Raw genomic sequence first — 16469 nt, forward strand, 5'->3', positions numbered from 1 at the left:
CAGTATCTACTTATCTCTTTGCACGCTCCTCTACATATTTACAAAAAAGCAAGGTTATTCTGCACTAGTTCTTTCCTTCTGAAAACTTCCTAGAGTTGCTAGTATTTCATCCTCGGTGCTGTGCCACATTAATTTCAAATAATTGGAATTTTTATTAGTTATGTTCCAATGCTTTTTGAGTACATATTTTCTTTTTAAAAAACCTTGATGAATCAGGACCACAAAATCCATGAATCAATTTTCTTGTCTTAAAACAAAAGAAAATATTACAAGCAACCATAAAAACTTTGATTCAAATTAAGGCTACAGTAGTTCAGGAATTACATTAAAAAATTATCTGCCTGTGCTGTTTAATTTCCATTGGTCAGCTTGAGAATCCTGTCCCCTCTTCTACCCCAGCACATTTTCTTCTATCATTCGCACACCTGGATAGGTTTTTCCCTTGCACACTTCAGCCTTGTAACTAGGAGTCCTTTGGTGGTTTATATTCTGCCCTGAAAAACTGGTCCCCTTACATCAATCCCACACCTGTGTACCTCATCTATGGAGCAAGAATGGGTGGTCCTTTCCCCATGAATAGCTGTCTTCCCTCAGAGAAGCTCTTGGTATTTTATGACAGTGGGGAATTGGGCAGAGCTATAGTTCTCCAACATTTTGTTTCTTTAAGGGAGTGGAGAGATGCTGTATTGGGATAGGGAACTCACCTCCTTGACCATAGAGCTGAGTGTAGTCACCCATTACCACAAAGTGTTTTTATGCAACTAAATTTCTCATGGGTGACTGTTTTCCTTTTCCAAAGGCAAGGGGGAAACATACATGTAATAATTAAAGTTCTAAAATGCACTTCAATATTAAATATTGTTAAAATAATATTTAATATAATTGTATAGTCCTAAATGTATTCAATAGTTCTCATAAGCTGCTGTGTATACACACATATGGCTTATAAACATGTTTTCTTTTCCTTGTTACCCTCATTTATATCAAGATCATGAGAAGGCGCTTCAAATAAGGTGCCATTTTTAGTCCATCTGGCTGGGCAGAAGTGTAAAAAAAAAAAAAAGAGCTGACTTTATTTTTTGCAAGAACAATACCCCCTTATGGCATTATAGATTTCCTAGAAACTATTGGAATATGAATTCTGTGAAACTTAATCTGTGGTTTTTTTCTTAATCTCAGTTTATTTATAGCTGGAAATAAACTTTTGATTACAAATGTCAACAAAATAGAACCCTAAATAAGTGCTGGCATCTTATGATTTTCACGACTGAGAACTGGAGGCAGACACAGGACAATATTAAGTCATACATGAAATTTCCAGCTGATGCTCTCCCTTCACTGCTAGCCTGTACTTTTACATTTTCTATGTTTTGATTTCCTTTATATGCTTTATTTCTAATTTCATGAAATGTATGCTAATATTTTATACTCCCTAGAGAGCCACTGCATGTCAATAAAAGGCTTAAAATAATGTAACTGGGGTTGAAAACAAAACTTTACAGCAATCTGTCTCAATTTTACACTTTTCTGAAATTTACATTTTTCCACCAAAGCATAAGCAAAAGAAAACCTGTCAGATCCCATCCCTTTCTGTGGTTCCTGCTGAGCTGAATATACAGTTCTGAGAATCCAATAATTTCACAAAATAGATTTCAAAATTTTAGGTTTTAAGCCTGTACTGTTTTGTTATTTCTATTAATCTTTTTACCTTTCATTTTAATAACAATACTGAAAAATAAAATGCTTAAGGACCCAACAACATTTTAAATTTGTATTCTTTCTACTTTTAAAAGAACTCAAGAATCATTACCATTAGAATTCAGTACAAAAGTAATGAAGTCGGTCGTCACTGCCAACAGAACAAACTTAACAATACAGCAGTAAGAATAAAAACCCACTTCTGGCATGTAACTGGCAGAACAAAAACATCTTCACCTTTTTTGTGGATGTCCCTTAAGGACCAAAGCAAGCTGGCTTTATTGTGGGAGTTCCATAAAAGGTGACCTTCATATGGAGAGTCAAAAGCAAATCCTTCTATCTACTAGACATGAAGGATAAGAAGTTATCTTCTGATCTGCTTGGTCCTAGACCTTCTTTGGCTTGAAAGAGCTGCGAGGAATAAAATTCTGCCCTCAATGTCACAGAAAAAAATTCATACGTACCTTATCCTGCTCTTGTCGCTTTAGACTGTCAAGCTTCAGCTGTTCCATCTCAGACCTGGTGTATTTCAGCTCTCGTTGTAACTCATTGAGCTTTTCCACAAGGAGATTCTTTTCAGCTTCTTTTTGAGAGACTACCTGAAGATGATGAGAACAGACATCCTCATCAACTTTATCAACTTTACACTGTCCTGACTATATTTTATGACCTTTATTTATTAACAATGTTGATATTATTAACAGATTTTTAAAATAGTATTTGATCTCAGAAACCTAGCAAGGTCTGACCAGTTTAGGATTTAGTTGGAAAATCATCAAGAAGTATCAGAGCTATGAACTAGACTGGGATAATGTAAAACATCATAGAAGATGGGCATGGGAAACCCCTTTTGTGTTGTTGCCAAGAATGGTACAGGGATGGATTCATCAGGACACCATATTTTTTCAAGGTTACCCTAAAGCAAAATTCTCAGGGATGTTTATCGGGAGGAACAAAATCACATTTGATGGACAGGAAGCATGGCTATTTTGTTTACTTTTTCCTCTGTAGAAGTACATAGCCTGTCAGTGCTGTAATTCTTTTTGATACCTCTTTGTGTTTACCTCAGTTGCCTTTCTCTGTTGCACAAAACAACGGCTGCTAGCAATTTTCAATTTACACTTAATTCAAGCCATTACAATATGTATTTTGTTTAGTTTGGGCTAAGGTGTTACAGTGATTTGTAACTATGATTTGTAGAGTAGCTTTTTATTTGTTCAACAAAATGTAACTAAAACAAAGCACTAATTGGATAGTATTATATGTCCAGTTCTAGTACCAAACTGCAACAAAGATCTGGCATAGAAGGTCAGCCAGCTGCAATAACTCCCTGGGTCAGGGGTGATTCCCTGGAATGGCACTGGGACCATCTGCTTCCCATTTTATATGAGTAATACTGTCTAGTAAAATTAAATAAATAAATATTGTATTCCCATTAAAACAAGGTTTGTAGCAAATGATACCAGAATAACTCAAGGATACTGAAAGCTATTAGATATTAAGAATGCCTGGATCAGTCTCTTTCAGTTTCTTTTGTGCTTACTCATCAACACGTTTTAACTGTCTTCTATTTCAATCTATATATCATTTTTTTTAGAAAAGTATGAAAATTAGATTTTAACATACTTTCCCACAAAACACAGATATTTATTATGTATTTAGTGCTAAAATAAGAATGTTACTTCTTTTTAAAAAATGTATGAAAAAGAAAGTACATCCCAATTTCCTTATTAGCCCAGACAACATGAATCAGGTTTGTTGCCTTAAAAAGATGACTTGAACAAATTATCAAGTTTTCAATTCAGATAATAGAACCAGATGCAATTCTACCACTTCAAGAAATATTTTTTGATGAAAATACCCTTCTTTCCCCTTCTGAATACTACCCAGCGTGGATCATGTTGATAGTCCCTGTTCATTGAGCTCTGAGTAAATTCCTATATGTAATAGCCTCAGCGGATAATATTGTGGGAGAGATCGGGAACAAAGTTTCCTTCCGTCTTGTATAACTTTTCAACTGTCTCTCCTCACCTTTTGCTTTTCATTTTCTAGCATGAGGAGGCTTTCATCTCTGCGCTGCTGTAAGGTGAGGATTTCCTCCATGAGCTCCCTCTTCTCAGCTTCATACTTGGACACCAGTTCTTCCTTCTCTTGCTGAAGACAGCTGACAGTTTCATCTTTCTCCTCCATCAGTGCCAGACGCAGGATCTCCTAGTATCAGTAGTATATTGTATTTATCAACTAAAATATTATTGAATTTGGGCACAGTGCAATTAAAATCCTGTCTCCAGATTTTGATCTCATAGAATTTCAGAGTATATAGAAAACAAACTGAAGTAAAGGCATCCCAATGGTGCTTTTTCACAAGGTAACTGGACTTTGTTTTTCTTTGAAGATGTTTCACTTATCCAAGAATGTTCAGTCATATCTGAAGAAGCTTCTTGGATGAGAAGCAAAACATCTTCAAGGAAAAACAAAGCCCAGTTGCCTTTTGAAAAAGAACCTTTGGGACAACCATGACTTGGATGACTGAGAATCTCCTTAGACATTTAATAAAGGTAATTTAATAATGATTTCAATAAGTCAAATATGGGGGAAGACAACTTTTACTGAATTCCTCCTCCTGATTGCTGTTTAATGCAATGGTGTTGTTACTAGAATGGATTGATCAGAAAATTTCTGGCTTTCATTCTTGCTCAGTTTTGGGATGAAGATGCATAAAGCTAAATATGGTAGTTATTTACTTCAAAAAGGCACCTTAGTCTTATTAGTAATCTTATAATTGCATTTTACTTGGGTATCATGCAGCTAGATTTTGCACATATTAGGCCATTTCACAAGATATCAAGAATTGGAATTAAAGACCTCCTTAACACCCTCTATTTCCACACTAGTCATATTTCTGAAATTAAAGCACAAATATTTGCATTGATGAAATTTGTTTTTTTGCACTCTCATGGTCTTTGCAAATGGAGTACTGGGCCATGGACTATTTATTCATGCATGATATGCTTGGAAATAAATTTGACTTGTGGATGATGATATTATTGGTGATGTTACTTATTTGGATAATGAAATGTCTACAAGCACACAGCAAATTCAGAGAACACCAAGTCTTCACAGTTTAACCCTGAGCTACATATATTCTCTTCTATTCAAATTTTGAATTAAAATATGCAATTTATAAATAATTATTGTTCATAGATATATTAATATAGGTTGCTATCACATTCTTCTTTCCATAGATCTTCTGTGTGGGTCCTTGTATTTTATCATCATAATAACTTTATAGTATAGGTTAAAATAAGTTGACTTACAACTACCGTAATAACCTGAACTTAGTCGCTGAACTTCATTGCTAGAGAGAGAAGATCCATGTTTAAAGATCAAACTTTTGCATAATACATTCTATTCTAATTCTGTATTTTTAGTAATACAGTTACTTTCATGATTTATTAAAAAAGTATTAGAGAATCTTGAATGTATAGAGATATCTAGTGTATCTTCTATAGTTGCTGGGATGCTGGAAACAATTTGTTGGTTTGCAAGATAATCTCTAGATTGGAGACCCTAGTTTTGAATAGAATAGCACAAGCACACCTTGTATAAAACTGGGCTTTAGTCGCACCTGTGGCATAATGCCCAAAATGTGCCCAAGCTGGCAATATATCCTTACTATAATTGGGAATGCTGCATGTTTTATGGGGGAACTAAATTGGTCACCTAGTCTACTCTTTTTAAAAATATTATTAAAAAGCATTACATTAAAAGGCTTGAACATAAGAGAATATATGTGGAACTTCATGCTGGTCTATGTTTAGCTACATCAACCTTATGGTTTATTAATCAAGTTTATATGTTCTTTAGCTTTTCATTCCAAAAACCAGCAACTAGACCTGAAGATTTATAATCTAATATTCATAAGAAAAATGTCAGTCAAAGCTTGTTAATTATGGTATTTCTCTACTATCCTGGATTTCTTACTAATCTTGGACCTTTTATGTTTAAAACTACTGGTATAAGGCTGGGGAAGGGAAGCATCAACTCAAAAGGCATCTCATCTCACAATCATCCTTCTCAAAAACATATGATTGTGATGTAAACTAGGTTGAAACTAATTCCTCACAGCAGACAAATACAATTATATAATTTTCTCCAACAATTTATTTAAGATGAATATATTAGGAACTCCTAAATAATGAGAGTCGAATAGACAAAGAGAATTTATCACATTTGCATCAAACTGGATAGTACTCTTTGATTTTATTTTGTCCATTTAATGGGAATTCTAAATTGTTTATATTAACTCCATGGCAAAATATTACAGTAGATACTACTGTCAGAAAGTTTGAGATGATCAGTATCCTCATAATGTGTTTGTACCTAGCAAGGAGCATGATCTCATAGCAGGTATGCATGTAAATTCTCAAAATTCTTTTATTAGTTAGATTATAGTAATGAGGCAAATGTATTCTTATAAATCCAACATTTGTTCTTATAGCTCCTTAAACAATATTTTAATGGATTCTGATGAAATAGATTGTGGTTGATTAAAATTCATATAATTATAAATACATTCATTTTTGCCACATGTTGGTTTGTTGCTTTTATTCCAAACATAGCTACCAACTGTGGAACTTGATATGTATATTAGAACTGATTTTAGGGAGGCAGGGACTATTTGATACCAATCATTACAAATTGATCAAGGACTATTTAATTCTTGGACCTGCATCACTGACCTTCTCTTTTCTAAGAGTCCCAAGGTCCTCTTCAAAAGCTTGCTTTTGATGTTTCATAGACAACTGACACTCTTCTTCTGTTTGAGTCAACTGGTGCTTCAACTTCTCTATCTCTTTTCTCAGGGTATTCTCTTGAAGCTCAAGTTCTTGCCGAACCTTTCCTAATTCCGCTGTGAAAGAAAACAAGCTCTATTTAGAAGAGATTCTTAGGTATTTTCCAATATACAGAATGTTGAAAAAGATTTCAATCATACCAGACTTCACCATTGTCTTTTAATTCACTGATATTATTCCTCCAAAAGATAATAATCCCATTCTCTATTTTTTATTAATATCATTTTTAAATATTGTTTTCTCTTACATGTTTTGTGTATCTGCTTTTGAATTTGATTATAGCCACTGATAACCAACTTGCTAAAACTTCCAGAGAGCCAAAATAAAATAGAGAAAACTACCAATAAGCCCAGGCCAATGGTCAGCCCAATTCAGCATTATCTGTCATAGAATGAACTACCAAATGCATTCAAGAGCCCCAGAAACATGCATATAAGGGTCAAAGCCATTTTCTGCTTTCCAGAAGTTGATATTTCAAAGAACTGTTATTCAGAAGGTAACACAGAGTTCGCTATGAGATTAAAATATACCCCATTGATTTTATTAAAAAATATGTTGATTTCAATAAACATTGAAAATAAAAACCAATAAAAGAACAAGAGTAACAGATACTAAGCACAAAAGAAAAAAAGATCACCTACTTTCCAATTTTAAAAAATATAAAGCTATTTATAATCTGGAGCAGATAGGCATCACTGTCACATATGCAAGCCTTGCATATTTGAATATGCAACACTGTTGTCCAAAAAGTAATTTGTTGACAGGTGCAATCTGGAGATCAGATGTGACTAGAATAGTCTTTCATTAAAAATTCTTCATTTCTTCAAGACACTGAGTTGCTGTGTTTTTCAACCAATATTATCTCTCACAAATATAGGTGATCCAAAAGAAGGATGTACTTTAGTTTTTCAATATCTTGCTGCAACAATACTGATTTTCTAATGTTGCAAAATCTGATGTTCTGACAAAAATGAACCATAAAACTAATATTAATTATTGAAGACTGTTAAGTATTTGTCCTATTTCTTGGAACATTTTCTTTGCTTTTGATCAAAATGAATAATGAAATTGGCACTGCATCTGGAAAATGCAAGTTTGATTATAGATTTTCCAACACCATTTAGAAAAAAAGTTATAGCTACTTTAAAAAATTGAACTAGTATCTTTTCTGTTCAAATAATGTGACTGTTAATTAAAAAGCACCAGAACAACTAGTAATTAATTGCAGACTGAATATGAATTAGCAGTGTGATGTGGTAGCAGAAAAACTTCACTTGGGAAACCAATTTACTGGAAACTAGACAGCTAGCTTGGTAATAATACCTGTGAAAAAATTACTAACTGAAAATGAATCTGTGGTGTGATGTTGCAGCAACATATATCATCTCACAACTCATCTAACTGTTCACTCCTAAATCCAACTTGAAGACATTGTAAAAACTTTGGTATCAAAACAGTTTTTTTTTAAGACTTCACTTTGCATGTGATTCTAGCATGAAAATGTTTATTTTGCTCTCTATTTTCTGTGTTTTCACTAGTTATTATGAGAATGCTAACAACCAACCATGTTAGGCATAATCTTAACACAAACATTTTTAAAAAGTTGCCTGGCACACAGTGGATTTAAAATACCCAGCTAAAATACCCAGAATTGGACAAAAAATGTACCTCTTATGAAATATTATCACTCAGTGAAAATGGGTGCAATGCAGACTAGTCTCCTTGTGGTGCACCATGGGCAATGTGACTTTGTTGTGGCTAAATTGTCTACACATTCTGACTGCTGGACCTCCCAAGGACCTCCCAGGAAGAAGAAACAGCATGGGAACCAAAAATAAAAACAACAGCTAATGCTGTATTCTGGTACGCCACATAAAATAAACTCAGTGAAAAAACTCAGACTTGCTGATTTTTTTTAATCCAAATGAATTGTTGAATCAGATTGTGCATACTGTACCTTGAAGGGCCTTCCTAGAAAGACCAATGCCTTGATTTTCTCCTTCTAATTGTTCCTTGCGGGCCTCAAGTTGAGCAGTCAGCTCTTGTGCCTCAAAAAGGCTGGTTTCCAGGGATTCCTTCTCCATTCTAAAAGCACATTAGGATATAATCAGTGCCAATCAATTAGGCTGTCTTCACCTTGAATCTGCAGATACCCACAAAGCAATGATTTTAAAAAGAGGCTATTGTTCAGCTAGTATTTACAAGTAGTCCTCAACTTACAACAATTTGTTCAGCAACTGTTTGAAGTTACAACAGCACTGAAAAAAGTGAGTTATGACCATTTTTCACTTATGATGGTTGCAGAATCCCCATGGTTATGTGATCAATATTTGGGGGCTTGGCAATAGGCATGTATTTATGACAGTTTCATTGTCCCAGAATCCTGTGATCATCACTTGTAACCTTCCCAGCCAGCTTGTGGTCATGAATTAAGGGCTACCTGTACATACATGTTTGTTGGCACTGGTAATACAACCCACCATAGGATCTGACACCATTCACTCATGTGAAATCCAGAAGGCAAGATGTCTCCACTGTATTTGTGGGAAAAGATACTCTGAGAACCATAAACATTAGTTTTTGTTTTTGTAGAAGATGCAGGAAATCAGTGCAAAAATAAAGTCACCCACAAATTGAACCCAACTCCTGTAATTACATGGGTGCATCCTGAAGTTTTCTAAGCAGTAGTACCAATATAATTTGCCATTGCTTTCTTTCAAGATTTTTTTCTTACTTCCCAGTTTATAGTCCTTTATAATCCCAAGCTTCTTTGATGTTCTCTCATCTAAATACTAACCTGGCCTGACCTTACTTAGCATCTAGACCCATAGATAGTACTTGACAATGTTGGCTAGATACCACTATCTGCTAAAACAATTATAAAATAAGTCATGTAATGAGGAAAAAGTTGGAAACCATCATGTTTATTCAGATTTCTTTAGTTTTTCAATCACTACACACATATTAATAATACAGAACTAAACATTATTTCACTGAGATTTTAGAAATGGATTTGCAGGAGCTATGTGATAACAGTCACAAATTAGAAATGAACAGAGATGAGAAATTAGCCAGCACAGTTTTATGATCATTTATAGTTTTGGCATCACTTCATTGGGATGAAGAATAAATCTCTGACTTGGGACACCTATACTCTAGAGAGTATTGAGAAATCCAGCTTTGCAACAGGAGGAGCTGGAGCCATCAATCTGTTAAAGTAATGTCCGTTCAGGAACTAATGGTTGTCTTGAAGTAGGCCTTGAGCACAGCTGCATTTGTGTACAGATCTTACTTTGAACTACAACTCTCCTATTCTCTTCCATAATTTACTTTTTTGCTCCAACTGACCCATTCATCACACTGGGGCAGCTAAAGCAAGGAAAACGAGAGGCATTACTATAATTATTACTGTACAAAGCAAACATGTTTCTATGGAATGTGGAGAACCAAAAGCTGCAAAGCAGAGCCAAGAAGGTTAAAAAAAAAAAGAATGGAAGCAGCAAATTAGACAATTGCAGAAATAGAGAAGTACATTGTTAACAGAATAAAATAATAATACAATAACCCCCTGCCAAATGGTTGTCCAATCTCTTCTTCTGCTGGTCAAGTAAGAACAAAAAAAACCCTTCACCACCCAAGTTTGAGTTAGTTAAAGCCAACAATTAGTAAATAATTCATTTGCCAGGACAACAGTTTCCTTTAAAGGTTTGGATGATTTTGGAAGGCAAGCAGCCTACTCCAAATTAAAAGAATATGCAACAAAAGTAAAGCTATCCAATTTAGACCAGGAAAGCATCACTGTATTAATTTTCTGTGTGGTGGTGAAATCATGAAAATTTATTTTAATTGGCTCCTTAGGCAATTGGTAAAATAATAAATATATATGATTCAGGAATGGGTTAAATCTTTCCTGTCTCATTTAATATATTATGAAGTACTTCTCCATAGCCTATCTTCATGTGAACATTTCATCTCTGTTTTGAGTTCAGAAGTTCATGTGTTTAAGCAAGTATAAAGCAAATCTTACCTGATGTAATGTGAAGACACTCAAAACTGAATCATTAAGTTAACTTAAGCTTTAACTTAATCTATAATCTAACTGTTAGGGAATCATCAAATCATTGAATTAAAAGGAGTGATTTATATCCAAATCGAAGTATTCCTGATAAATGGCTGCTCTTCTTGAATCTATTCATTAAAAGGGAGACTTCCACTTCCCTCAGTAATTGATTCCAATATATAACTGTTCTTACTGTTAATATTTTTTTCCTAATGTTCATTAAGAATTTACTTGCATGTAACTGCAGGTCACTGTGCTGTTTCATGTACTGTTGTTTCATCAGAGATAATCATTACCTGAGAGTGTCTGTCTCCTCAGTTAACAACTTCTTCTGCCTCTGCATTGCAGTGAGCTCCACAGCCAGCTGTGCCTTTTCCTTAGCTATCTCTTCCTTCTCTTGTAGCACACGGATGAGTGAATCCGTCTGCATTTCAATTTCTCTGTGGCTCTGGGCCAGTTGCTCACCTAGAGTTTGTTTCTGGCTATTTAGCTGGTAGAATATAGACAAAAACATGCAAGAGAGATGGGGCGGGGGGTGGGGGGAGGAGGGAGGGAGAGGGAGAGAGAGGGGGAGAGAGAGAGGGAGAGAGAGATATTAGTAGCAGGAGCTGAAGAACTCATAAAAGAGGCAAACTTTCGAAAGAAGAATGTTATCAATGCAATGACTAAAATGATCCATTAATTTTTTTCTGGAGAATTTTTTTTTCTCACTCCTGTGTTCACTGGGCTACAACTTTGAATGCAAGTCTTCTACGAAAACCTCTGGGTTCCCTCACAGAAACTATTATTAAAATGAATCCTTTATATCTTAAAATTTACAGCCTTTACAGAGATCTATTCAGATCTATTCAGATCCTTATCACATAACAATCCATGGATCCTAATACTATTCCATATACCTAACATGCCAGAATATAAAGAGAGGGAACAAAGTGTCCTTGGTGGTAGGGATGCAAAGTTAACTTAATCTCCCCATAATGTTAGTAATCAAGAAAACCAAAACTACAATAACTTCAGGTGATTTGCATTAATTCATTTGGCTACAGAATGTAAGTAGGTCGAGTTGTTTACCAAGCTCTGTTTGTCATCTTTCCAGAGTTATCCGGCTAAATGCAAAAGTCTGAATCAGAATAACCAAGCTGATCCAAGCCAATTCCTTTGTACATACTGTACTTTGCCGCGATAAATGGCCTCCGCATCTTTTCATACCTGCATCATCTGGTCCTGTAGCTGGACTCTTTCCCTTCTCAGTAAGGCTATTTCTCCTTCCAGCATCTCCCCTTTCTCTTCGGAGGCTTGGCAACTCCGCTCCAATTCTTGTTTCTCTGCCCTCATGTGCATCTGCTCCTTTTCAAAGTGTGCAAGCTGTTCTCGCCAAACCACTTGCTCGTGCTCCAGCTCCTGCTTCCTCCCTACCAACTTGCTCTTCTCATCTTCAAGCTGCACAATAAGAGAAAACACAGGAATGTACAAGTTCTAGAAGTGGGAGGACAGAAGGTGGACAGGAACATAAATGGCAGGCTTAACTTGGAGTCATGCCACCATAAGGGAATGATGCGGAAATATTTGTTTGAGAAATCATAGGAGTACGATCTTACAGTAACTTTATTTGTAAGTTCCAAACTGCCTTTGAGAATAAATGAACAACTTTGTAACCATAGACTGTTGGATCAGGAATCAGAAATTTTACAGAGATACACCTCTATATAGATATATGCTGGTGTACACACTCACACACCACAGGTACACACAATAAACACACACCTTTTCCCCTTGCCTTCTCCAAGTCAGATTGTTTGTTTATTTACCTAGTTCCATGTTTTGACAAATTTCTACCAAATGTGCAAGTGTCAAATAGAGAATAAACAACAGGACAGAAATATTGGTTATTTGATTGAGCATTCCTAGTAAATATAGATTTGGCATTTGTGCTGAAAAACATTTTAGGCAAGATTTGATTTAAATTTTATATATGTGACTTGCACATCTCCAGCCGTCTGCAGTTCTCCAGCCTGCAACCTTAAAAGCCAACTGAGATGTACAGTATGTATGTAATGAACATCCACATTATTATTATTATTAATGTAGGGGCAGATACAGCAATGGGATCACTAAAGAGGGTTTTAAACTACTCCCATTGTCATTGCCTTAATGAAGTTACTTTAAATGGATATATGTAGGCAGGTGCGCTGTGCATGTGTATATAATTGAAACCGCATCATTAAAAAAAACCCTGTTTACTCTCATCTCCTCTTAGGAGTAATCCACAATTTATAAATTTAAAAACATCTGCAATATTTTACTTTGTTTGGTGTGATTGTTAACGAACCAAGCTAAAAACTGAGACACTTTGAATTGGAGTTATGCCTTAGGCAGAAAGGCACATGAGTGACTCTGGGCTAGTTTCCCTCTCTCAGACCTAGGAATTATATACACTTTATTTATTTGTCAAATTTATATAGCTTCCTATTTCACAAAGCAAGTGACTATATGTAGAGGACCAAGACAAAATGAATGCAATTCAAAACATTATTATATAGTAATGCCAAACAGCAACTATCACAAATGGCTTGTTTTCTGCAAGCTTTTGCAACAGTTCAAATTTCAGATAAAATTTTGTAGGAATGACAAAGAATAATTAACAGATTCATATGGAGTGGAAAAGAAACAAGAGTAAGATTCAAAAATTGAAAAGAAAATTGTCTATTATGGATAATAACATGGATAAAATATCCAAATAACAGAATATTAGTTTTAGAAGGAGACAGTTTAGCCAATGGATTTCATAGGTATTAATGGTATATAGAAATAAATAGAACAGCAGCAGAAGACGAGGAAGAGAAGGAGAAGGAGGAGAAGAAGAAAGACTGCAAAAAAAAATATTGGAACTTCCTGACGATAAGAATGGTGATTTCAGCATTAGCATCACTTTCAAATACTTTTTATTCCAACATAATTACAGTAATTTATATGTGTGTATGTGTGTGTGTGTGTATTTGTAGTATATACATGTACGTATCTATAAATATGTACATACACACACACACACACAAAACAATGCCCATTGTAGAATGTTCTATGTATTATTGCATTCCTTGCATTGATTATTGTATGGTTTGTCCATCTTTGGAATTATTGACAGAATTATTATACTATCCATAAAACAGCATCTATGCTAATGTGGTTTATCTGGATTCAGAAATCGTACTGCTGTAGAGACATAGCAAGAATTGCTTAATGATGGTAATGTGCCTAAAGTGACCTCAGGGAAGAACAAGACACCTCAAAAAAGGTAACTAAATTTGAAACATGTAAACAAAATTAATATCTATTGGGACTCTTCTATAAATTTTTTTGATAGAAAAAATAAAAAATTTTTTTGTAGGATAAAATAGAATGCGAAATATCAAAGACATAATTAAATTGCAACAATGGGAAGATCTATAGAAAAATCAATAAAATGCATTCCAAGTTATAATTTTAGGAAAAATTGGAAAAAATGTTTTATAGATAGTATCAAGCCCTGTCAATGATTCCTAAGCTGGGCAAATGAAACAATAATTAATGCGGGAAATGCAATAATAAAAAGAATACATTCTACTACTGTATATTGCATTGGTTTTGTGCATGTGTAGGTGTGTGTGTAGGTGTGTAAACCCAAAATGTTGGAAGGAAATAACACTTAAGCATTATGTTTTTTTTTTAAAAAAAAAACTGTTAACTAAATCCACATATATTTTTACTAGGAATAATTCCAGAGAGAATCAACAAAAAGTATCATAATCATAATCTGGCAGTGACCAGAACCAATTTGCTACAATATTAAAAAAGTGAAACTTTGCCAATAATACAAGAATGGGAGATTAACGTCAGAGAATATGCAGCAATAGCAGAGCTCATTTTATATATTTATTTAACTAAATTCACACAGGAATTGCTCCCTTACCTTTATTATATAATATACAAAAAGACAGGTTTAGATATTTGGAACACTTTTTAAAGAAAAAGAGGTATGAGTTCAATTATAAAAATATAAAACAAAATGGTATTCTTTACTATCACCTTGAAGAATATACTGTAACTGCCTTGTCTCTTGAACAAAATGGAATTAATATGTTTACTTCTGATCTAAGAATCTGTTATTAGTTATCATTCAGTATTTAAATCTTTAACACTTGAAAGTTATTCATCAAGTGCAAGCAAGCTGACATGCACAGTTATTGCTCTTTGCTAAAGTCTGTTCCTAGCTGTAGAAGAAAGAAAGGCAGAGCGGGGGTGGGGGGGTGGGGGGAGGGAGTCAAGAGAGGAATCAGCTTGGAGTCATTATGTTGTCATAAGAGGTACAAGTGCCACCCTTCTTGAATTTTGAATTCCTTTAACTCTTACCACTGCCAATTTAGTACTGACCATTAGTTAACTAAGATTCTTGTGCATAGGCATGAGCAATAAATAATCTGAACTGCAACTTAATCCATGGTCCTGATGCCTGAAAATTGCACAATTACTGTGGTATCCTGTTACCTGGAAGATGATGTGGTTTAGTTTGATTTTATCATTTGCTAGTCCTTCATTTAGAGCTCCCATCCTGGCTAGTGAGTCCCTTAGTTCAGCATCTTCTGATTTCATCTTGTGTATAGAGAGTTCAAGCTCAGTGTTGCTGGCTTCAACCTGAGGTGGAAATTGTAGGCATACTCAGATTAGACTATGCTCATCAAACCTTATCATTTTTACTATATAGATAAACTGTAAGCATAATAACTATTTTTAATGACTGTTCTTTTCCAAGAAAAAATGGTATAAAACTCTCCATCTATCTGCAGGAAACGATAAAGAATTCTTTAATTTTGAATGCATGTTTACTTCAATGTCTCTCTCTGCCTGGATTCTCTCTTTGATACAATGCATGGATTCCTCAGAGAAAATGCATACTTTTTTGAGTGCTAGTTATTTGATCAGATGTTGGTTAAAATAAAGGTTATGCAAAATTATTCCCATAAGGATCAAGGATCTTATTAAAACACCACATTTCACAAATGTAAATCTGACCAGATCATTCCCTATTCAATACTACTCAAATTTAATTGCATCTAAAGCAAGATGAGAAGGATCTTTGGCATCCATATGTTGAAATGAAAGTGCTATTTCACTTTAAGATCATTATGTAATCAAAAATATTCTTATTAGGAAAATGCCATTTCTCTTCCAGAAATGTTAAGCAGGCCAAAAGAGTGGGTGGCAAAAAAAAATTCTGCTACTCACTTAAGCTGAGCCAACATGAGCAGCTGTGGTAGTTTTTACTGAAGTTTTTGACCAACACACTTACTCATGAAGGAACTGCCCAAAGACTTTATAATATTTCATAGTGGGCATAATATTTCTGAGAAAAGAGATCTAACTTTGCACTTAAATTGCTGAAAATATGACAGCAGGGAAGGCACTTCATCCATACTTCTGCTTTTCCCTCTCTAAAGTTGTGAAAAATAAACTTTGGCTCTTTTCTTCTACAGCATTAGCCTGTTTCAGATTTCCTATTCTCCCCTCCCAATCATTGATTTGCAATAAAGTAAAGGATAATAATAGTTTTATTGTATTTTTTTCAGATTATTTAATTACCATCATCAGGAAAACAATTTATGATCTTTATGATTAGAGAATGACATATTCTAGTATTTTAAACTACCTTTCTCCAATCTGATGTCCTCCAGTTGGTAAATCTACACCCATCACCTAAACTTTCTAGGACAGCAAAGTAAGTTCACCACAGCTGATTAGAGCAAGCTTTGGTACACTATCATTCCTTTCTTTGTGCACAAACCCCTATACATATTTTTAAACACCATAATTATAAGAAACAT

General features: G+C 34.6%; 1 protein-coding gene across 2 annotated transcripts in view; it reads right to left on the reverse strand.

Annotated features, from left to right (window-relative positions):
• The window catches only part of CROCC2 (ciliary rootlet coiled-coil, rootletin family member 2), a 95997-nt gene that overhangs the window by 40840 nt on the left and 38688 nt on the right, over positions 1 to 16469 (reverse strand). For both annotated transcript variants that reach the window (XM_087933148.1, XM_087933149.1), the window contains exons 16-22: positions 15136 to 15282; positions 11824 to 12054; positions 10911 to 11104; positions 8512 to 8639; positions 6441 to 6610; positions 3730 to 3909; positions 2163 to 2297 (exon numbers count right to left, since the gene is read on the reverse strand). In XM_087933148.1, the coding sequence (XP_087789274.1) occupies positions 2163 to 2297; positions 3730 to 3909; positions 6441 to 6610; positions 8512 to 8639; positions 10911 to 11104; positions 11824 to 12054; positions 15136 to 15282 (1185 nt within the window). The remainder of the gene's footprint in view (positions 1 to 2162; positions 2298 to 3729; positions 3910 to 6440; positions 6611 to 8511; positions 8640 to 10910; positions 11105 to 11823; positions 12055 to 15135; positions 15283 to 16469) is intronic.

The sequence above is a fragment of the Pseudonaja textilis genome, chromosome 4, assembly GCF_049901715.1.
Source record: "Pseudonaja textilis isolate UNSWEBS1 chromosome 4, rPseTex1.2, whole genome shotgun sequence".
NCBI classification, from domain to species: domain Eukaryota; kingdom Metazoa; phylum Chordata; class Lepidosauria; order Squamata; family Elapidae; genus Pseudonaja; species Pseudonaja textilis.